Raw genomic sequence first — 25,202 nt, forward strand, 5'->3', positions numbered from 1 at the left:
AAAATAAAAGGAACTGTCTCTCTCAGTCTGTAGGAAATCTTAACTATTAAGATTCACAAACTGTATGCATTAGAGCTCAATATTATATTTCCACAGTAGCCGCTGTACTATTATGCTTGTTAGAAGACTTCAACCCTCACAGTCACCACACAGTTTCATATTGGCCTTCACTGGATTTCATTTAAGAAAAGAAGTCCTATTTTGGGATAGGTGGTGTGACCCTTATTCCATGCTTGGTCAAATGTGGCCTCATTGCAGAGATGACATGCTCGATCTCTTAAACAAATGGCCCTTGCAATACAACAGATTCATTACTTCCTTGCCCAATTTAAAATCCCTATTTTTATACAGAGAAAGAGGCTAATAACAGAAGCAGCTTCTTCCACAAGGTGCAGCTCCACCTCTGGATGATAGTTTTATTTTAGGGAGAGTGTTGTGTTTGCTTATTTTCTTATTTTGCTTTTAAGAAATCATATACCTACCTACAAAGACAATACATATATATACTTTGATATATATGTACATATAAACTACCACGTGTATTACCAGCAAGCCTTTTACCTTGTGGTCCATACTGGCTCATCTGAGGCCCATAAGTACCACTTGAATTACTCTGCTGAAAGCTACCAATTCCAGGATGCACTTGGCCTCCAGGTGATGGGTGTGGTGACATGGAAGGTCCAGTTTGCTGAGGTCCATACTGTGACATCTGGGGGTTCCTCTGAATGCCTGCCATAAAACCTGAGGGGAAAAAAGCATCAAAGCAAAAATTAATATTCAGGTAACTGTTCTTAATTTAAATAACCTTTGATATTAAAAAAACCCAACCCTCTTCAGGTATTTTCAGACTAAAAATGTCCAGAAAACCGCTATTGCTCATATAAACAGAAATAAATGCACCTCCAACTCAGCAAAGCTGTCTCAACAACCCAACCTGTATACAAGGTTCAGAAAACTGTACTTGTAACTTCTGTTTAGGTACAAATTGCTGCTAGTTTTAAAATGAAACACATCTTCAGGGGAAAAAAAAAAAAAGCAGTGATTTACATTACCTAGTAAGTAGTACGGAATTTGCCTGATGACTTATGGTGGGAGTATCCTACCTTCCAAAATTGTATGTTGCTAACCAAATGCATTAACTCCAGCGTGTAGAAATCCACTGTAAATACTCCTATTGCTTACAAACTCTTCAGAGCTAAAATTTCCCTTTACATGAAGACCAATTGCACCAGCCAGAAAAAAATAGTAGCTGTGGTATGTAGTTGTGCTCTCGGTCCTTCTTCTGGTCTGTCGCCAGCACACCTGTATTGCATTCTCTCTTTTTCTCCTTTTGTAAATATATTGATGAATCCCAATTTAATTTAAGGTTCAAAACCTGCAGCAAAAGACCTAGTGAGATGCTATACAATCTAGAAGCTTCATAGAAAGGAAGAGTACTAAACCTGTTAAATGAGAGGTGCATTCTGTGGCAGGGTTTTGTAAGTTTTCACAAACTGGGAAAAATCCTTTAATGCTGCCCATGAAATGTCTATGCAGGGATGCTGCTTTTGACACGTTTTACCTTGAAAGATTTTAGCACTGCTTTCAGTATTGAAGAGGATGTGCTGAGTGGACAGCAAGGATTTTTTATTTTTCTTTGTTTCTGGAGGAAACAAGCTTTCTCTTCTGTTCTGCTTGCACACTGGATCTCATCTTCACATTTCTGTGAGGCCAAACGTGAGCGTACTGAAAGCCAGTGTTTGCTGTGCTGCCAGTGGCTGACCCCTGCCTGATTGAGGCAGGAGGCACGGTGTGCTGGTTCCAAGGGGCGAACATGCATGAGCAAGTCTGCACTTTGGCCCATCCTGCAACTAGATCAGGCACCTGTGCTTGGAGGCCACAGAGAGCTGAAGCATTATTTATGTAAGGTGCCTGTTTCCACTCCCTTCCATTAATTTTAGTGGTGTGCGTGTGGGAAGGTGTGAAGCTGAAAGGCAAAAGACACCTGGCCTGGCAGCCTTAGTTACACCTTTCTTTACCTGAGGGAGGGAACAGAGGAAAGGTAAGAGCAAAACCCCCTGACAGTGAGCGGAGAACTGGAAGCTGCTGAAGGGAAGAAAGAAAGCAAAAAGGGGAGAGAGGCAAAGACAAGTTGTGAAGACAGACACAAATGGGTGACAGGAGAAGGTGAGGTGGCTGAAGAATGACTCTCCCAAAAGGTCAGGTTGTCCTCCTATAGGTCAGCATCACACATCACACAGATCTGGTTCATGGAGAGTGGTAATTTTTTATGAGCAACACAAAGATACGTGATCAAATACACAACTGAAAACGCTGAGGTGCTATAGCTCCCACAACCAGGCAGCTGCCCTCAGGGGTCTCTCTGTGGGAACCACAGCCCCAACCAACACGCCCTGAACTCAAAAGAGTAAGTTTCTCATCCTAGCACTGCTGTCACTGACACAGTAGGTGACACTGGGTGAATGACCTCCCAACGTTTCTGTGGGTCAGCCTCCCCGCTTCTTCACTGGTGACAAACAGGTTCTGCGATGTAGAAATGAAAGGCGGTGTGTACTTTAACAGAGATCAGGCTTTAAGTCCAAACACCTATAAGCAGTTTTTGAGCCCTCCACAAACTCTTGCTACATAGCACACTTACCCATCCACTAATTCCCTGTCAGAGAGGCAACAAGCTCAATGCTGCAGGTTGTAAGGAGAAAAACCAGGAGTTGAGATGATCTTGCACACCCTTGTGCCCAGTTCTTTTGTGCTATGATCAGCTCAACCATAACATACTAAAATTACCAACTGCAATGTTTGACAACATATGTACAGAGTTCTTCTGGTCTTTGTGCAAGCCCCAAGACAAAGGATTTGATCACACCTGAAACTGCCAAGTTAGAGCCTGGCACTGGCTCTGGAGGAAGCCGGGCCACACACATCGGCATGCAGCATGGCAAAGAGCTGAGGGTGAAATGGCTTGGAAACTGGCCTGTCCTGACTGGAAAACTCCACACTTGTGCAAAGGAAGCTTGTATGACTTTCTCCACTTAGCTTTATTTTGAAACAGACACCTCGATTTCTAAAATGGTTCCACTATGCACACAAACCTTATTGCAAAGCCGGTGTCTTTTGTAACTAATTTAGGAACCTAATACAATTGTGCATCTGTATGAAATAAATGTTTGCATCCCTGACACACGTATACCATATGTGTCACACTCATGGGATCCATTTAAATGAAAAATTCTGTACTGGTCACACCAAGTTTTTATTATAAAGACAGTACCTAGTACAGAACTGAGGGTTTTCTGTTCACCACGGGCCTTAGCACCTACACAAGAAAATTTTCCAAACACTGTGTTAGTGCTAAAGGTTTTTCAGCCCAGTTATGATCACAGGCAGTACTTTTCTTAACACCACAAGGATGGATGACGCATTGAAAAGCTATCATTTGTACTGGTTGTAGTGATTTCTAGTAGTGACAAAGAGACTGCTGGTTGTTGAATGTAACAGAGAACATGGACTAAGGGCTAATGAAGAACAAGTAGAACACCAGTTTTAGCCAGCTCTACTGCTGTCAGAAGGGCTCCTGAAGGGAGCATCCATCCATGTCCATCCAGCTAGACCTTCCCATTCAATCCTGATAGTCCTATCTGTATGACTTCTGCGCACAGCCTCTTGTGCTGCCTTATCCATGTGAGCTATGGCTTAGGGAGTGCTCAAAGGCATCAGCCAAACCTATGTTGTGGGACGCCAGTAATTCATCAGCAGAGGTAACTTGTGATACTACTCAAACTCACACTCTGGCCTTAGTTTGGGGAAATGTTGATTAACAGCAAGAACGGAACAGACTCCTTAACAGCTTTTGACTTGAGGCATAAGTTTCATCATCCCAGAAGGTGTCAGACAGCTCTCAGAGAGGAGTCATTTCAGCTACAGATGCTATGTGGAGGAGAAGGTAAGATCAGGACCCTACTGTGATCTTGATTCTGCTACAACAGGGGAGTCTATCCTCCTCCTAGCTCTGAGAAAGTCCAGTGCATGTTCAGAGATCAGTGCATGAGCCTGAAGTGTTTCGAATATCTGCAGAACACTCGGCTGTCTTAGAAAAAGGGTTCCTGGTCAAGGCGTTAACATTCTTGCATCATAAAGAGAAAACAGCATCAATTCTAGAAATCATATTAGAAATGAAAGAGAGCAGCTGGCATACATTCATTTTTCCTTATTTATACACATTTTCCCTAGCGTTCAACTTCATTTGTAACTGATACAAAAAGAAACATATTTTCTTTCCAGAAAATCAGATCTAAGATAAAGTTTGCTTTTGTAAAGAAGGGAAGTAGGATTACATTAGGGTTGTCCTGGAGTAAAGGCAGTGGAGTGATTCAACAGAGGGCATCTGACACGTCAACCTCTGTTACAACAAGGTGGTGGTTTTGTCATTTAAATAAACTGTTAAGAGCAAGCTGTGAGTTAAGACATTAAAAATTGCAATAACAACATGCTCACCAGTGAACAAATCTACTCCTTTCCTTTAGCATTAGTGATAAAAGAGGTACAGATGATGCTTTACTTTCCATCACAACAAGGGATTACTTACTGGAAAAACACTTGAGTGGATTTTGGCAAACTAAGCTATTTCAGGAGCAGCTGAATAAAGTGAGTCTGCCAGAAATACTATCTTCCTTTTTAGTTACTTTTTATGCTACATTTATGTTCCTAAAGAATGGTTGTTTTTATTACAACCCAATTTAATGTTGTAGCACCATCTTTGAATTTTTTTAGTTCTAAATGAAACAGTAGCATATTCTTAACAATTTGTACATCGTAACTAAAATAAAAATCCATACAAAGTTTAAAATTGGTCAGACAGCAGCATATTTTTCTTCTTCCTTTTCAGTAAAATATAGAGGAAAAATATAAAATGGGTAATGCTTATGATAGAAGTTTCTGCTCCTTTGATAAAGGAAAAGACAAATATGAAGTTTCTGTTGTCCTGCACAGTACTAACATCTGGTAATGTACATCATATAGGTAATAGCATTTATTATGCCTTTGTAAAAACATTTAAAATCATCTTTTTCCCCTTATGCATATGTGCATATGCAGATTAGACTAACAACAGTAAATTACTAGAGCTTCATGAAATTATGCACTAAGGTTGTCTTAATAACATTTGCACACTGCCCAATACAAAATCAACTGTTTCTTGAATGCTGTATCTCCTTAGCACTAACCATGAAAGACACCCACTTTCATGTGTTGAGTGTTGCTGTAAAATCTCAGATGGATTCTTTTGCTATTTTAAAGTCTTAGCTTGAATGTGAAAAGAAAAATACCCCAAAACCCTTCCAGGAAAGCAAGAACTCAAACACAAAGGAAATGACTGTGAAGAACAAGATATTGCATGGATGGACAGCAACTGCCTACTGGCACATGCTTAACCCGTGGAGGTCTTTTGATTTAGCCAGGAGTACTGCATTGATTTTCATGAATGAATTAAACCTGAAAACACATGGAACACTTAACTCATTTTAAGCTCAGGAAAACTTTGGATTTTACAGTGATAGGAGATCACTATTAAATTACATATTTGATAAACAAAAAATGAGGAATGATAAAACCTACAATGGTACTTTGTAAAAAAGAACTTACGTAAGACAAAAATACATCAGGCTACCACTCTTTCTAGAGAGGCAAACTTACTGACAGAGCATGGGACCAGAACAACTGAGGAACTCAGTTCTGAGTATATTCTGAGTATATAAGGAAGTTCTCCTTGTTCAAGAGCAGAGGCTAAAGAAGGGGCTAGATCGGCTTATTACTCTGAAAAATCATGGAATAAGAAGAGCAGAAAAAGATTGGATGCATTCACTAATCATCAAATAATTAGAGAAAAAGAATGTAAAATTCTCTACTTACAATTCAGTTAAAAAGATAAATATGTGAGAAGAATTATTTTCCACTACCTACAGAGGAAAAATGTGTGTGTGTAGAATCACACAAACTTCCACTGCTTGGTACGTTAGCAAGGCACTGGGTTAGCACCCTAGTGAAAAAAGAGCAAATATTTGCACACCCATGACAAATTTTGGCAGACTTTCCTTCTGCAGACAGCCATTTGGGTTGTATTCACTATCTCAGGATTTTCACCAGAGAATACAACAACTGAGATGGATCTAAAGCGGTGACTCCACGGAGCTCATCCATGGGTAAACAACACTGAGACAAGAAGTGACAGGATAAAGCTAAACAAAAAACCCCACTATTCTGTGCAATGAATATAATAAAATTTGGCAACCTGTTAGCATGGCAGGATGCTCAGGAAGATCACAGTTAGACTGAAATTCTCACTATCCCACCCATCTCAAATGGAAAGGACAGCTTAGGAAGTGTTCGGACTGGTGAACTATGTGTGGGTTTTTGCCCAACTGAACATGTCCACAGTCAGCACCTCAGAGCAGCGAAAGGAAACATCCAACAGAATAACATTCACATACTAATGAAGTGTTCTAGTCATCAAAATAGTTGGTTACTCTTGCATAAGCCTGAGATACCAGGACCCTAAGTATGCAACCAGGTTGTCTGTAGAGACTGCTGATAGTACTAGAACTAACGTCTTCAAATGGTGTCATCAGACCAGGGAATGAGTACCTTATGGACTGTAGGATCTTAGAAAATACAGTTGTGCCATTACTTTGAGAGGCCAGTGTTATGTGGCCGTAAGCTACTTACAGTCACTGGCATGGTACTCCCGTTAAGGTGTTACCAAAAATCTACATTAAGAAGGACACAGTGAGAGATTTAGATACTGGAAAAAATATAAGCAGACAAAAAAATTATGCAAGTCTAAACAAGTAACAGCAGTGAAGATACTGGGGAAGGTTTGACTGAAGTACCACAATATAACCCAAGTGAAACCATGTGGGTAGCACATGAAAACTGGCCTCTAGAACAAGCAGGCACAAGATTCCTTTATGTTCAAGATATCTCAGTTCCTACTCTCACTTTCCAGAAGACAGCTTTACTAAAAACATGTGCATCTGGACTAGTAACAGCACATATGAAACTATGTTTGTCATACATGGAACATTCAACTTGGTAATATACACTACAGGGCTGGTGAGCATGCGTAGATCAGCTTGCAGTGTCAACCTCGTTTAGATGATACAAATACTAATTCTCAACATTCCTGTGCAATTAATAGGCAGGTAAAAGAAATAATAAATAAAACACCTTTACAAACAGATGGCAAACAAGATCTGACCCATGTTTAGCACCACTAAGCTACAGCACTGCACCAATACAGCGTCTTCGGATGGCTCTGGTATGAACCTGTTAGATGACAAGAGCAGTACTTAGGTATCGAAAACACAATATCCCTGGCACCAAGCGAACACTTCTGCTGACAAGCAGCTTGGACAACTGAAGGACAGGAGCATAAAAAATGTAGTAAGAACAATGACACAGGAAAAATTAAGAGGATTATTCTTTTGCCTCTAACAGGAAGGATAATAACCTTGATAATGATTTTTATTCTTATAAAACCTAACAGAAAAATTCTAAAATCCTCATTTCTTTCTCCAATCACAACCTCTTTAATTTAAAAAAGCCCCCAAAAGTTTTTAGGAGAAAGTTCTTTATTGTTTCCCCATTAACCATGACAAAAATCTAACTTCCATATTGAGCTCTTTTTTCAGCCCACATAAACCCTGTCATCTTCTCCAATTCCATCAGGGTGCTACTAAAAACATCTGAAGTTCTCTGGGCCAGAGTACCAGTGACACACTTTCCTTTTGTACCTGGATGATTTATTTTCATGTTGGCACCTGCAGAACAGCCACTGTATTTCTTCACACCCATTCAACAAAGGATGTTTCTTTGCTTATGTGTAACAGCAGTTATGGAAAACACCACCACAGCAAAACTGAGGCTTTCTGCAAAGATCACTACAGTATTTTGCCTTTCCACAAAAGGACCAAGGTTCTGCTTTAAGAAATAGAGCTGAAATTGTTTTATTTTTTCTTTAGAAGTATTTTTTACTATGCTTTAATATATATCTTACACTCTCCTCACTGTTTATTTGTCTGACTGCTTCTCTTCACAATGTGAATAGCTTTGGGGAAGATGGAAACTAATGACCTAGCTAAGGTTTTAACCCAGACCCCCTAGTGTTTTACCAGCTGTGCTATTAGGTTAACTGGCTGAATCTCTTCTGCTTCCCTCTCTGATATTACAAAACCCAGTCTATGTATAGCATGCAATAATGTTTAAATTCTTCCCACCCCTAAAACTCCCTCTGCTACTGCCTAGCCTTGAAATTCATATAATCTATCATTGATAAATTAGAATCTGGGGAAGGATCAGACAGATTACCCAGATGGTAGCTGGGGAAGAAATATCCAGCCTTTCCTAATGTAAACCTTGCATAATGCTTTCTGATGTAAATTTTAAGTCCTACACTGAGGGCAAAGAAAGACATTTGTGGAGGTGCATAGACAGAACAAAAAAAACATTGCTCATCCACCATCTTATATATAATTTGTTACTGTAACATAACTTAAGATGCTTTGACTGTGGTGCTTGGAAAATCTGGGAATGGTGACTCGCAAGCACAAAAGCTCCTCACCTTACCCTCCTGACTGTCCCTGAAGCAAATCCTCAATTTCAGTAGGTATCTTGAGCTGCTGGAATGAATCTGAACAGTAACATTAGAAAACTGAGGAGTCCGTCTGCTTTATATAGTCAACATTTGTCTAAGTTTCCCTAATAACATGCATCCTTAGGAAAATCACAGAGAAGAGCAAAGAAGGAACAGCATTTTTCAATGTGTAATGTGAAAGGCCTGCAGGCTTAATGGTCTAAATTTCAGGTTTGAAAGATTTACCCTCCCTAGAGACTCCTGTTCAAAGGTTCCATGGATCAACTCAGATCTTCCTTTTCATGAAGTAAATATATTGAATACCATGAGATATATATGGATTTTGTGGACAAGACTAAAATACACACAATGTGTCTTTCCTGTCTTGTGCACATATAGAATAAATAACAGTATTTTTTCGGTCGTATTTTACCGTGATTTATGATTGGACTGATTTTTTCCTTCCTGGATTTGCAGCTGTTCCCTGATGAGTGATTATTCTGCAGCCTTTTGGGATTCTGAGATAGAAGGAACTATCCAGTGTTATCTATTAATATATACATTATATAGATTTCAGCTCACTGCCTTATATGTTAACTATAAATGACACAAAGGGTCTAATATTAGAAGTTCTGTATTTTTAGAGAAGCTTCTCACAAAGGCTAACTTAGGTACTGATGGAACAGAGTATCCTCGAAATGATGGTGCTGGTGAACAGGAAAACCACTGATGGCTCCCATCAGTGGAGTTTACAGACCATGATGGGAAGCCGTCCCAGAGGTGGGGATCGTACCCAGTAACTTTACATTGAGCATGATGACAGCAACATCAACTGTCACTTTCAAGTTCTTTATGACTTCTTGTGGCTTTTCTTGCTCCCAGAACCCAGAGGCATGGAATCTGATGGCTGCCTAACGAAGTCAGTGGAAACTTTTCTATTGAGAAGTCTCTCTGCTGGCAACTATATAAACTCTCACAATAATTCAATTCTGCTTCCTAATTTCAAAAAGAGAATCCCCAATTTAGTTTAAAAAATGGAATAAAGATTCATCCCCAAGTATAACAAGATTTAACATCAGGAAGAAGAAAGCAATGACCAGCTGCTAGCACACAGAGTTTCTTTGCTTGGGTGACCTGACCATGGGTTTGATTGTCCAGATATTATTATTTACTTCAAATTCTACTTCTGCAGTCTTGCTTTCTCCCAGCACGGCTTATCATATGTAAATCATACCCTTTCCTCCTTCTTGCAGATGGTCAATACTGCTGTATATCTAGTGTAGGCCACAACTAATCAGATCAACCCAACACTGAGACTGGCTGATAAATGTTTGAAATCCAAATACAGTCTGAAACCAGCACCCTGAAATGGCAACTGACTGCTTTAAGAATTAACCTGATTTGGCAGAGTAACATCATTACTAATACTTCTGGGCAAGAAAAGCAGGTCTTCCTGTAATGCTTGAGACAGACACAAAACTATTCACTCCCACAGCGCAGAGTGAAAACCAGTAACCATTTATCCCAAAGATTCTGACTGCTAGTCGAAGTAGACACATTGTAAGCTTTTTTTGCTGTGCATTGCTACATAATGTAGTACAATAAAAACAGGTAGAAAGATAGTGGTCTTGGGTGCCACTGCAATTGAAATAGCAAAGAAGAGTATAGTGCAAATGAAGCACTATAGCAAAGAAGAATGTAGACTGTGTATACATTTAAAAAACCTGTTTATCACGCCAACACTACATTTCTGTGCACTTCCACTTCTACAAGCAAATAAAACCGAAGTGGTAAAAAGCAATGACGGCCTGATCCTTTCTAAAGACTTGATAAATTTAGCGTTCACTAAACTGAGAAATTAACTTTTTGAGTCACCAAAGAAGTTTAGTACACAATTCTACTGCATGTCTCTGCTTTCACATACAGAGCAGCTCTGCATGTTCCTATGCAACATGTCCTATTTATCATGTCCTATTTAGTCATGTCTTTGTGATGAAAAAGATACGTTATACTGAGCTAGTGTGACAGTTTCAACTGAAACCTGCTTTTCCCTCTTACATGATACACTTTTTTAGCTGTTGAGGGCCCAGTTTCTCTAATCCCAGTTTTCTGGGCATAACGATTTCCTCCTGGCCTGACACGGTGTTCCTGTGCACCACCTGGAGCTTGGCTCCTCCGCACTGACCCATTTGGAGAATGCTACGTGCAGAAGAGGCACTCAAACATACCTGTGGCTTTGCACTCAGTGCATGTCTCAACCATCTTTCTTCAAGAGCCTGAAACACTTCAGTCTACATCAAGTAAACTTATTACCAAGTCTGATTTAACCTTAAGTGGTGTCATCGTTAACATGGCAAGCAGAAGAATTTTAATGACAAGAATCATTTTACTCTCTAGCTCCTCAGTGCTCTGAATAGATCCTGAACCCCCAAATGAGAGCAAAAAACATTCTCAGGGAAAAAAGACTTTTTAAGATCTAAAAGAAAATTACAGTATCTTTTTTGTTGCAACAAGAATTCTTTGATCTATTTTCTTCCTTCTGGTTTCGCATGAAGAAAATAGATTTCAGGGAAACAAATCTCTACCATCATATGTCAGTATTAAGCCATAAATCTCATCAGGAATTGTAGGCGCAAAACATCCGATTGGCATTCTGTGTCTTCCACGCAAGCAAAAACATTTCTATTTTGTTAGAATAAAATATATGACAGTGGGATTTATGTGATGACTGCGTGTAAATAAGCATGCCCAGAAAACTTAAAGGGGAGAAAAATACTGATATGAAATCTAATGGGTAAATTAGGAAATTGCAGTTACAGGAATTCAGTTGCTACTCAGTGTTTATAGGGAAGCACAAAGAGAACATCAAAATGCCTGCTCACATCCCATCTGTTACTGCCTTCTTGCTGGATAACATCTTGGATGCCAAAAAAGCTATTTAAATTTACTACATTGCAGCAACTGATAAATATAATTCTGTGAAGATCTATTACTAAATAAGAACTAGATCTGAGGATAAACCTTATGAGCAGTTGCGCCAAAAAGATCCAAATTTTGCTTAGTATAACACCTGTACTCCTACAAGCCTGCAGTTTCTAACTCCGTGTCCCTGTCTATGTTTTTAATAGAGCATACAAGTGTACAACAATCCTCAAAAGCTGGATCATGTCAACTATAAAAGAAATAAAGCTAGAACGGAAAGAATAACATAAAAAAGGAAACAGAAAAGGTACTGAGAGGAGGTGATGGAGAAGAGGAAGGCTACTATTCAACTATTTTGGAGGTGCTTACTCGGGGCACTTTCCACATAGATCTGACAGGCACAGAATGCTGCCATGAAAACTGCCTCCAGCAATGGAATACATTTTCCAGCACATCATAGCAGCTGCAACGGCATCAATTCTGCTTGCAGTCCATGTCCAAACAGAAAAGTTCTCAGTGGTCCTATTTCAGCATATCTCAAGGACTAATTAAATCCTCATTACTATCTTCTAATTATTCCAGTGCTCTGAGATTTCACTGAGCAAGTCCCCAGTGGTGCATTAGATGAAAAGGGTTAAATAACCTGTGTTGATTTTGAGACTCCAGATCTATTTCAGACCTTTAGCATATCATCAGCATTATCATGAATATTTAACTACATACCGCTGTGAAAATTGTAAGGGGAAAACAATTAAAGATTTTTAAAAAATTAATTCTGACCCATATACATTTGCACTAATAAATAAGGCTTCTTTAAGTATCCCCATTATGAGAGTGCTTGCTAGAGTAATAACCTAAAGTTATTAACTGCTTCTATTAAATTCAATGGTTTTCAGGAGCTCCCGATTCACTATTTTAACATAAGACTGAAACCTGACATGTACATGTCCAACTGCATAAGCATGAAAAGCACTACTTAGAAGTAGTTAAGTTTTCTACTTTTTTTTTTAATTAGGTAAGGAACTATTCATCTGTGTGGGGGTAAAAAATGCCTGTTGCAACATTATTGTGACACACATTCTCCTATTAGTATCTGCATAGGTGAGTATTCAGATATGCAGACAGACATCTCTGTTAGGTTCCAAAAGTAAGAGTGGGAGTATAAGCTAATGGCCAGGATGGAAGGATTCTTTTTCATGCTGCAGTTTCAGGAAACTCATTCGGGGTCAATTTGGATATGCTGGTTTTCTGCTTGATGAATACAAGTAACTTCTAACCGACTGAGCAGTTCTGGCTACTAAGCACATCCTCAAAGCATGGCTTCAAAACCCAAACAGATGAGGTAAGTATATACAGCTGAATATAGTCAAGTGACTCTACCTCAGTTAGTTGCCAAATGGTTATAACAGCTGTGGCATCACTACTGCCCGACCTCTGGGAGCTGATGTAACTGAAGTTTATAAAAAGCCTTGACTTCAATAAATACAAAAAATGAACCCCTACTTTTTATCATAGTAAAGAAAAGTCTGGAGGAACCGTATCAGAAGCAAACTGCAAAACATGCAACCCTTTTCCCCCCCGAGCACAGCAGGTTTCAGTGATGAGCTTTATTGTCTGTGATTACATTTTCATGTGGTATCTCCAAGTAATGGTAATTGCTGGGATTCACCAGCAGCTGAAAACACATGTAGGTGAGCAGCCATGGCCACTCCTGCTTCTCCAGGAGACTTCTGATCCCAGCGCTGCACAGCCTAGCCATCTCCTTAGCATTCTGGCACCAACAGTCCATTAAGGCGTATACTTCAAGTAACCCACTCATAGAAGCTGAGACACAGGTTATGTACATAAAAGTACATGCAATTTCTTATTGCCAAAGTAGACAGTCAGTATTGGTAGAACTGAAGAAGTTTCATTGATTTGGCTTCAAACAACAGTGGCCAGTTACCGATTCTGGGATGAGAACAGACATGGGTTGCCTAGAATAGCATGCTGACTCAGGTCCAAATGTCCTACAGGTTGAGAAGGACATGAAACATTTTCAAATTCTTTTTTAAAAGTAAGCATTTTTATGCTCATTACAGAGAATATGAAATAAGCTGTATAAGAAGCAAGCTGGAGAGCACAAAAAACCCAATCCCCAAGAAATTCTCATTACTGTATATACACGTTACCACTCTCCTCTTCCCATACGCAGAATGTACATGTACAAATAGGCTTTTTGCTTCATGCTTCACTGTGTGACAGGGGATGTATAGTCTTAGGCAGGCAAACATGAAAATCCCAGCTGGGTACTGAGTAACCATGGAAAATATGGTAAAATATAATCAAACACTCTCATAATAAAATAAATACATGTAAACTTAATGGTTCAAGGTAGTGGCTTAGCATCCAAAAGTGCTACAGCTCACACTCCACCTGTCAATTAAGCTTCACAATATCTGGTAAATAATATTTTTTTTCAATATTAAGAGCAGAGGATTCTGCTTCAGAAATCATTAGTAGTCTTGTTCATTCGGTTCTCTCTCTAAACAAGGAAAGAACTGTTATATGAAGTGCTAAACGAAACGTTACCTTATCCTAAGAAGGGTCTCTGGGGTGGGTTTTTTTTTTGTTTGTTTGTTTTAGTTTTCTTTTCCCCTTTTTTTCCCCCCTTTTCTTTTTGGGGAGACAATGTATCAGTAAGCCAAGAGTTTAAATTACTTTAACAGATGCCTATGGATCAGGTGTCCTTAGCAGCAACATTTTCTGCTCAGTTTTTTATCAATAAGTGACAAGCACCTTCCCTTTGACTCCCCATCATTCCCCCTTCTTCCTTTCTTCAAGTTCAGTGGAAAGTAGTTCAAGCAAGCAAAGGAATCAACTAATGTAGCAGCCTTTTTAAAAGGTGAAGTTTTCCATTTCAAAGGAGCCTCTAATCAATGACAGGGCACAAAAGGGAATGCATGCATGTTCATGCGAGCATAGCACAGACTTTAGAGAAGCTTTGGGGAACATGTTCTGCAAAATCAATATGACCTAGCTAGTTACATATTTCATATCTGCTGCATGAAACAAATAGGCTTCTAGTACAAGCTGGTTCACATGGATCATGCACATTACACTGGATTTTGCATATGAAGAGAACAAAAACTACAACATTCCCAAACACGTTTTCTCTAAGAACATAGCCGCAATTCTCATACACACTCCTCTGCACAGAGGAAGAACCACACTAAATCTCTAAATTTTACTTCCCAGTTATGGCAGCTGTCTTTGTTCTACTTTTGAATACCCCTCTGCCTCTCCTGACCACACAATGACCCCCAGTTTTGTTCTACAGCAGCAATGGAGAGAGGTTCAAGCCTTTCAGCTCCATCAAACCTGCCTAACTTGTCCCCCAAAGCCAGGTGAAGAACACACACTGCAGAAATAATTATTACAGGGCAATGTAACATTTTGTGCCAAGAACCCCCAGTTCTGCCAGAAAACGTACACTTCTTTCTGAGATGCTTGGGTGTTCAAAGCCTCTAATCTGATCCATTCCCACTGCCTTGTGACATTCTATCCCACAAAGCATTATATATTTGTACCAAGTGCTGAGGCAATTTTGATTTCACTAAAGATGTATGTTACTCTAAAAACTTTCTGAGGGGAAAACAGGTTCCTGCACCAACAACTGACTATGTACAAAGAATGACTGAAAAGGAAATAAAATGAACAAATTGAGTGTGGAATTCTGTATTTCATGTTCTCATTAATCAGCATTCCTGGAGGAGGGGACATCCAACACAGAAAATCAGCAAAAATTGAGACTCATTTCTCTGTGAGTCCTCTTAGTTCCTCCTGGATGCTATCCCAGAAATTTGTCAATCTGTGAGTTCAACTTGTTTCACTGTGAGAAAACTTCCAGTATTTATGGTATCCCCATATGGTGCTACTTGGAGTATTTCTGGTACCAAGACATTTCAGGAGGGGCATTTCATAAATAACTCAATGTTTATCACAGTTATCATGTGTCTGTTTTGCAAGCTCGTCACTGGCACATGTTAACCACTGCATGGACAGAAAGCCCAGTTTACAGCAGTTGATCGTATGTATGGTCACACAACAAAGCTATGACAACTATCTTCCCTAAGCTAGGGAGGAAGGAGGCAAAAGGAGAAGAGCTTACAGTTTATAAATAGTAACATTAAGAAAGAAAAAGCAGCTCTGTTTATTTTTGTAAGCACTTGCTAGGAAGCACCCTTTTTAGAACAGTGCTGTTGCCTGAAAGGTTTTCCCTTGCAAGATTTCCAAATCTTTGAACCATCTGACCTAAATAGTTGATTTCCCTTTATATTTAAAGATTTTTTTATCCTAGAACTGGCTAGAGAACTAGCTATTGTGCCCATGCAAAGATATTACAGATGAGGATTTTGAGTACAGTAATAAAACTGCAGTGCTCATAGCTAACACTATTTCCGTATACCTTAATTCTAAGATAGACAACCAAATGTTGAATTCTCTAAGACATGACACAAGTATTTACAGCAAACTGCCTTTATACTCTGGGAATTCACTGTATTTTAAGAAAGCTTTTTTTCCAATTACATTTTGGTAAAACCTGCTATTCAATTGCTCTCTCCCCAGAGAAGGAAACCCCTTGAGCCTTTTACAATGAGGATTGTCATTATTTTTCCTGGGAAAAGAAAAGAAATACCAGGAAATCTCACATTGCTAATGTGTGACTTAAACGAAAGCTGCATTTGGCACCAGCTAAAAAAGCCCCCACACCTAACAAACCTCGGTCCTGTGGCATTGGTGACTGGCTCAAGGCAGGGTGGGAGCTGGATTCTGACTGGCTGCCAGGAGGCTGCGGTGGCATCTGACTGCCTGCAACACACAGAGAAAAAAGGGAAAACAGACTTCCTTTTAACATTGCAATGCACAAAACCAAGCCTTGCTGCATTTTTCAACCACTCAACATCAAAGAAAAACACCAGCTATATAAGGCAGAGACAGAGCTCAACAGGTCTAGCTTTTTTTCTTCTTTTTTTTTCCCTTTTTTTTTTTGGAAACCCATGGAGGAAACATACATAAACATATTTAGCAACAGGCATGGCGAAATGTTCAATTTCGTATTGAGCGAGTTCCCAACCTCACCAACATGATCCAATTTATAGCTGCAAATCTCTTGACACATATTTCTGTTAGAGACTTTAACAAAATCCAAGTCTGCTGAACAATAGGGCTCATCCTGCTGAGCTTAAACTGGCCTCCAGCCAGGCAGACATGGACTGCTGCCAACAATATTACCAATGAAAAATTCAGTCAATACAAAAATGACTAACAACAACAGTTTAAAAAGTATTTCAATGAATTGGTGGTTTAAATATTATTTGAATGTCCATGTAGAATATGGGAATAAAGAATAATACACAGGTACATGGGGTGAAAGTGAAACACGTTTGAAAGAGATCAGACAGAAAAGGGGTATCTTATTACAAATAAAAGGAAAGTGAATATATTTGCTTGTTAAGTATCCATCCAGAACAGACAGAACCTTTTTATGACCTAGTTCAAAAGACACCTATACAGTTTATCCCCTGCTGTCCACCCACCCAAAGAAGAAGAGCACACAGTGCTGCCGGTGAGGCTCAGGGCATCAAATGTTACCTCTCAATATTACTAGATAGTAAAGCAGATGTTTATTACATTGATGCAAGTCACTCCTCCCAGTCACCATTCAGCACCACGTCAAGCAGGGAGGTCCACATTACCACCCTCTCACTGCACAACACCCCAATGGCCTGGTGCCTGACAGCCAACCTGCTGCAGCATGAGCAGGGGTAAGAATGAGACCTGGATGTCTCCTGGGCTTCCCTTTGCTGCTGGTCTGGGGCACGCTTCCTCCTGACAACCCAACTGGCTGGAAGACCACCTCAGGTTAGGCAGTGAATGTATACTTTAAGAATTTAGACACTGTAGTGACAAGCACGTTATAAATAGCAGCAGACAGATTTATATCCCTCGTTCTCAGAAACTGCTCAGATTGTTTTCCGTTTGGAAGAAATGGAAAGAACAAAAACACAGGCAATAGATTTGTGCCTGCTGAGACTCATTTCCTCCTGCTCAGCAGCTGCCCCTCCACAGTGGCAGGAGCAAGAATCCTGTGGCCAGTCCCGGTGCTGGAAGCTGACTGACAGGGGGGCTGCTCTTTCTGTAGAGTGATAAAGGGCCCCAAGTTCGACAAAAAGGCAGGAAAGCAAATGTGTCTGCTCTGCTCCATCCACTTCCCAGTCTCAAAGCAACTGGCTCTCAGCACAACCTCTAGATTGATAAAAGAACAAAATGAAAATCCATAAAATGTGGAGTGTAACCACTGCCTAGCTATTCAGATGAGGTGCATTTGCACTAAAAAACATGACAGTCAACATTACCGGGAGCAGCTGTGACAACTGTCTCAGAGATGCAAATGCTGGACTAGAGGCAGAATTGCTCCTCCAAAAGACCAAACATGCCACTCAGCGCCTGAGGCTTTGGGATCCACGGCCCATTCACGAACTCTAAGGCATATGACAATAATATTCCGGCTTATGTTTTGATGTCATGCAAGAGCAGGCGGTGGAGACGTTAAGTGCCTGCATTATAATGAACGCTTTCTGCTTGACAGGAAGGATTCAGTGACTCAAGACTGTAAACAAACAGCAATTCCATGTTAACACGGGGCATTGCCACTTCCATTGTGTATGCCCGAGGCACTGCTATCATACAGAATACTTCAAGTACATCTGAACCATGGAAGATTTTTACAAATACTTTAAAAAGTAATATAAAGGCAGGGGTAGTCCTGACTGCACCACACTGCTCCCAGTGGGATCTCCCTTTAGATAGAGGCTTGGCAAACTTTGAGGGAGATTAATAGTGCATGGAAGATCTATGCTAGGCAACATATTTTGAATACATTTATACATGGTATTTAATTTTTTACATTGATAATAACTTCAGTTATCTGGCAGGAGCCTTATCCTGTACAGGCAGATATGCAAGAATGGAGCAGGAAAGTCAAAGCCTAGGACAGCGCAGGTATGACCTGCTACAAAGAAATCATTTTCTTCTGCATACTTACGGAATACAGACTCAGGAGTTTAGCAAATTCACTGCCACATTCAGCCTCCACAAACATTAATGCTATTTCATCAGTTCATCTTTTAAAGTTTAGTTCTGGTGTTTTGTTTTGGGGTTTTTTTCTGTATTAAAATTTAAAACCAAAATTTTGTTTTACAAAGGAAAACAATTTGGTCAACAGGATCAGCTCTACACATCTTACAAAACTGAAGAAGTACCATTATCATTTATCAGTGCATTCTACAAATTACCCAGGTGCTGGACATGAAAGTACTGCACCAAAAGTTTTCAGATGAACTGCTATTTTATCCTTATAAGTGATCTGAAAGGTAAAAGGAGGTTAAGCACCCAAATACCTTTGAAGACTTTGAACCGAACTCTTAATTTGGGTATCTAACTCCTATTGACTGGGAGCTGATGACAGAACCTTCAAAACCTTTGAAGATCCTGTCTGCCATGCTTTTTAAAAAATGACCTTAAAGATTTTCCACTTCTTTCCTTTAAATGATATTAATCCTTCTCTCTTTCAACTGGTATTGTAGTTGGGATTCTTGGAAGACACATTAAATAATACATGATCAGACTTTCGTATTTTATTAGGGAAGGAATACTGCTACTGAAGAAAAAAATAACCACTTTTCTTTTTAAACATGAATTCTACAGCTATTTAAGACAGGAAAAAAACCAAACTTTTTTTTTTTTTCCACGGATAGACTAATGCCTCCCAATAATACACACACCAAAGTTTAAACAGGAATGACCTTTTCGCATATTTTGTATAGCATTGTTGCCACGGTGGTGAGATGCTCCACCTGCCAAAACTTCTGCAAAGTGAATACTATGCATGTTTTGCAATATTTTTATTATGCAAAATCACAGCCAATACAGTAATGCATGTTAAAAGGATAGATGCTGCCACACGAATTCTTTCACCTAGATTTTAACAGAGGAGCAAAATTGTGTTCAAATTTGTATGGCTATCTTGTAAAATTAGTCGTTAAAACTATCAAAACAAGCAGCCTAATACCAAGTCTGCTATTAAACAAAAAAAGTCAGTTGAAGAGGTGGGAAAATTTAAAAATTGTAAGCTGGATTTCTATTTTTAAAATTCTGTTAGAAATGCTTTTAAACATTTTGCATGAGACTGAAAATCTATGCTTGAAATAAACAGAGTTTGAGGAGACTGCACTGCACCTTTGGAAAAGATGGACTGAGAAAAGTACTAAATGGCAATTGCATTATGACTACAGCCATGAAATCTGCGGTTAAAAGTGTAAAAAGTAAATTCCTTAGAGCCAACATAGAAAGAAAGAATTGACCTTTGATATCCTGGTGAGGAGGGGTCCTTACAATGAATTACAGCCCAAATGAATAACGTTTTGAAACATGCTGAGGGCTCTCTGCTCCCATCACTGTGATGACACTTCAGGATGCTCAGCAGCAGCACCCTGTACCTGCTGGACAATAGTTCACAGAATTGTGCCTGAACAACTGAATCAAGAAAGCGCTCCATTGGTAACAGGTTCTCCCTGGGACATTGCTAGTTAAGGAGGGGTATCAGCACAGGAATTTTAAGATGTGTGAGGAACTGGGAAACAGCAGGGAGAAGGACTTATCACAGCCTGTATTTAAAGGAGAACATCAGGCTGGAGGAAAAGCCAGAGTTGTCTCTGGGACAGTTCTGACCCTAATTTAGGAATTAAAGAGCTAGAACTGGATTAATAACATCGGTTGATTATTAAGTAGGGAATCTTAGTCAATATAGAAGATGATCAAAATACTATCTAAGATACTATCTGTACTAGCTTTTGGGTGGGAGTAACAGAAATGCAAACATTACATTCCCAGACCAGAAATAAGCCTTTCCTAACTGAAAAGCTGTAGGATTATCAGTTAGAAATGGGAGAACAAAAGGAAGGGAAATCTGACCATATTGGTTGATCTACAAATCATTATAACCTACAGACGGTTATAGATAAGCATTTGATGTCACCCTAAATCAAATAAATTTATTATTAGGATGAATTAGGAGAATTGTTTCCAGTAGAGGTAAAGCAACATAACACCATTGCTGACGTATCACTAGAGAGTATTCACAGAGCATTATACTTTCTGGGTTTGTCTAACTGGAATGGGAACCAAGAACATCTACCAGCATGACATGACAGGAGGCTCAGAGAGTATTACTTAGCATGGCAAAAACTAAAGCTGTGATTTTGTGACTTCTTTTTTAAAATTGTTTTTGTAGCTAAATATCGGAGAGGAAAAAGAGCACTATGTTTTGGATGATAATCAACCCATTACTAGAATTTTAAACAACTTCCTTTTAGGAATAATGAGGTCCAGGAAACCCAGTGATTAAGATGAAATCTGATAAAAACCAGTCTTACGTGATAGTAAAGGCTCACAGACCAGAAGGGACATTCTGGGTCTCAGATCCCTACATCAGAAATTAAAGATCATAAAGAGGCTTCTATATGGGATTGTTTTAAATGAGCTTTTCAGGAAATTGGAAGTGAGGTGCAAAGGACCTCAAAAGAAAAACTTTTCTATAGGTGGCGTAAAGGGAAACTGGTCATGTGGTTTGTGTTATCTCTATCATCTTACAAAGCCTATGACCCATTAAGATTATTTTCTTCCTTAATCTATGTATTGTAGCCAAGCTTCCTGTTCTAACAACAGTATTTTCAAATTACCCTTTGAGTAAAAAACAAGGGTTTCCTGTATATCCTATATGTCCCTCAAATGAAGACACAAAATATTAAAAACTTCTTTGTATCTATACAGCAACCTGAGCACAGATGCTTTAGAAGGTCAGCAACATGTGGACCCTTCCAGATACAGCAGCCGTGGCTGTGCTGAACCACTCTGGGGGGGGGGTTACACAGAGTCAAGTGTGCTCAAACCAAGCCTTCTGGGTCTGCACACTGCAGCTAATAACTCCTTGCTAGCAACAGCAAAACTGGTAATCCACTGCTGCCTGGTGCTCACTGAGATGCTTTCCGTCTCTCCAACCTGGGAGCTTTGTACTAAGCCTGGAGCCCTCCCACCTTGGGATGCTTTTGGTGGATGGCTGTGTGGCTGCTGAAGGCGAGATTGCAAGTGGCTGACTTCTTCTGCTGTAACATGAAGATTGTCAAGCCAGACTTACGGATGCTATACATTCCCAAAAGCTATCAAGATTGTTGTTCAGCCTGGCTGTGATTTTCCATATTACCTCTTAAAACAAATGCATCATGCTCCGAAGATTTAAGATTCCCAAACACACACGAGTATCACTCACAATCCACACAAAATCAACAAAAGGTAAAAACCCACTCCTCATGAAAGTATAATACTCAGACTGCTAATCCTTGAAAGTTACACTCCATCTTCTTTTTCATATTTGTGTTACCATATCAAGACAGAGTTGTGAGTGAGTTCCAGGGATGTCTTTGTAATGTAAGTGCTAAACTGCTCTCAAATCCCCATTAAAAGATGCAACACTGAGCCTGAAGAACCCTAGTCTGACTTTTCTCTGCATACATGCTATAGCATAAACATCTTAATTTCACAACCAGAAGCTACTTGTTTGACATGATACAACATTTAATTCAAAGCAACGTTGACACTGACTGGATGAGGTAGCTATTCAATATTTTGTTTCATGCTCATTATTCAGCATGTAGTCCCAAGGTATCACTTATGGAACACCATCCAAATGTCACCCTCACGACAGAATAATTCATTATATTCTGGACTTTTTTTGAAAAAAAAGAATTAAGTAGCTGAAACTGGGGTCTGCCAAATTAGACAACCCAGGTTTGTTTTCATGTTGTGTAACCTCTGAGTTAGGTACTAAGAAATCCTCAGGAGTGTAAAGTGAACTGTTAGTACTGCCTAAATTGACAACAGGCTTGAGTGGCAAAAGGCAGGAAACCAAATATACTGCCCCCCCAAGGCGAACGATCACTTTGCTCAGGAGGGGAAGGGTGAGGAGCAACAGCAAAGAGGCAAAGAGAGTCTGTTTCATCCATGCTCCATCCAGAAGTCACCTCTGCATTAGGACTGATGTGAAACACCACAGCATTTTAATCCTGAGATTTTGGCAACAAGCCCAAAGGAAGCTGTCAGTGGAGATCTTCGAAAGGCTGTGACTCACCCAAAGACTGAATGGGTTTCCAGTAGGCCACAGCATGCACCTGTCTGCCTGACAACTATTCCTCTCTAACAAATTTCATAATCCTGCTGCAAACCAGGAAAGGTACAGAGCTCCTCAAAATTAAGGATACATAATTTATTCATTTATTTATTTATAGGTAAAGGTGTAAGTCAGTCTAAATCTAGGCACCACTGCTTCTCTATCCTCCGTAACGCCCTTCTCAGACCTGTAATTTCACTTCACAGTTATGAGAAGTTTCATTTTGGGGGATCAAATTCTTTTTCTTTCTCCTCTGCCTAACTCCATGTTCATTTAATGCATTACATCCATTAAACTCAGGAGAGTTCCCAGCCCCAGGGTATTTCTGTTGGAGGCCGATCCAGAATGGCACAGCCGAGGATAGCAACCAGTTAAATCTTTTCTAATCCCCGCATTCAGAAATGGTGGCTCACAGCGGCTGGCATGCAGGAACTGAATAGAGCAGGCAAGCTCATATTTCCCTCACCAAGCCAAATTAATAAAAACAAAACCTGGTTTCTCCTTCTCATTTTCCTATTCTTCCTGCTCCCCAATATTTTTCCTCTTTCAAACAATTTTTTTTCCTTTTTTTGTGTGTTTGAGAAGCTTAATGTTTGGCTGCCTTCTGAAGAAATGGGCACAGTGACAGATGAAAGGCCGTATTCATCGCCTAATTCAGAATAGGGAAAAACCGACTGCTGTGCATTTAAGATTCTAACAACCTTGCAATTTTGTATAGCCGTTTTCCCCAACCCGTTCTTTTGAAGAAATCTGCTTTTATTCTGTTAATAACTAACCACAGTTGCAGCAGCATGGATCCGATTAGCAGTTCTTATGCTACAAAGGAGGGGGGGGAGGGCTGTGAACAGGGTTGCCAATTTGTCCACCTGGGTCCCCAGGAGAAAGATTAGATGAGGCGCTTGCTCCTTTCTTCCCCACTTGCTCGCTGCTCGCACTAGACAGACCTCTTCAAAGCCCAGCCACTGACTTAATTCTTCTTTTTCCTCTCAAAAGTCTCATTTAACCGCCCCTCCACATGTTTTGCACTTTGTGCCACCACGTCCCTCCAAAGCGACAGCGTGAATTTGGATGAGAGGGGTTGGGAGAGGCTGCGGCCGCAGCTTGCCCAGCGCTTTCTCTCACACCTCTACAGGGCCTCTGAATTGCTTTTAGATTTTGTAAGTTGTATTTTCTTAAATTTGTGCAAACCGCTGAAAAAAGTGCCTGTGTTCTTTAGGGAAAGATCCAAACCCTGTAATCATATGTTATTTTTTCTCTATGTCCTTTAAGCCTTTCATAGAAACGACAGTTTTGCTTGCATTTACAGTGAAGTAGAAGATTGCAAAGGGTTGCATGGATTTAATAATTTGTAATTACTTGGGACATGACATTACATGTTTATTAATGCAAAAAGCATATGCTTCGATTAGAAAAAAATTGTTCTCAATTTCTTTAGAAAATGTCAATTAACCAGAATATAAAATTCAATTGATTCAAGTGCTAAATATCTAAAACCTCTTAACAAAGGACGGGGCAGTATTTCTTCCTTATTTTTGGCTCACTTCTTCCTTCCAGAAATGAAACCTACCCTGCCACGCACTTGAAACATAAAACTTTAGAATTCCATTTAGAGAGCCAATAAGTTCCAAAAGGAAGAATTTTTCATTATCAATGTTCATTCTCTAGACTACATTTGTAACTACAAGTTTTTCTCTAAGCTGTTTTTCATTGCATCTACTGTTTAAAGAGCCTCAGAAGCACAACCAGTGTAGCAGACATACACTTCTAGTATTTGCCACCTAATAAAAACCTTAACTCCTAAATTTAACACGATTAACAAATTCTAAGAAAACCATACACCATCTTTCATGTATAGTATTTCAGTGTGAAAACATACAAAATGCCAAAGAGTGAATGTGAACTGAAACTGCTGATTCTTAGCTGCATTTCTTCCCCTTGATCCAGCTACACGTAAGAATTGCTGAGGCTAAATACTCATCATCAGGTGGCATTAACTTGAAAGACCAGCACTGATGGTGTTTCACTCCTCCCTGCTCCTCCCAGCTCTCAAGTTCAGGCAAGCAGGTGGAAATTGGAGCAGTGCTGATATGTGGCAATGAACTGTTTTGTTAGTCCTACCTGCTGCTTCTCATACCAGTCCACTGCCTGATATTAATGGGTGTTTCAACAGCAAAATGTATGTGCTCTCATTAATGCTATCCTCAAAAGGAACAACTCTTAGATCATCTAGTTTTTCTTATTGTGTTATTACATATTACAGAGCCCCATCTCAGTGGTTCTCAGCGATTGTGGAAAAAAGGGCAAGTTGAATGCATAAAAGGATAAAAGCATCTTGAAGCAAACCTGCTTCCAAAACCCATTTGATGGGTCTGATCATCCTAGAAGACAATA

At 39.7% G+C, this 25,202-nt stretch overlaps 1 protein-coding gene across 3 annotated transcripts in view; it reads right to left on the minus strand.

Annotated features, from left to right (window-relative positions):
* The window catches only part of ARID1B (AT-rich interaction domain 1B), a 329,860-nt gene that overhangs the window by 66,957 nt on the left and 237,701 nt on the right, over window positions 1-25,202 (minus strand). For 2 of the 3 annotated variants that reach the window (XM_034060376.1, XM_034060377.1), the window contains 2 exons: window positions 16,307-16,396; window positions 562-741 (listed from right to left, as the gene is read on the minus strand). In XM_034060376.1, the coding sequence (XP_033916267.1) occupies window positions 562-741; window positions 16,307-16,396 (270 nt within the window). The remainder of the gene's footprint in view (window positions 1-561; window positions 742-16,306; window positions 16,397-25,202) is intronic. The other variant, XM_034060378.1, reaches the window with a different exon arrangement.

Source organism: Melopsittacus undulatus, chromosome 3 (genome assembly GCF_012275295.1).
Source record: "Melopsittacus undulatus isolate bMelUnd1 chromosome 3, bMelUnd1.mat.Z, whole genome shotgun sequence".
Classification (NCBI taxonomy): Eukaryota; Metazoa; Chordata; class Aves; order Psittaciformes; family Psittaculidae; genus Melopsittacus; species Melopsittacus undulatus.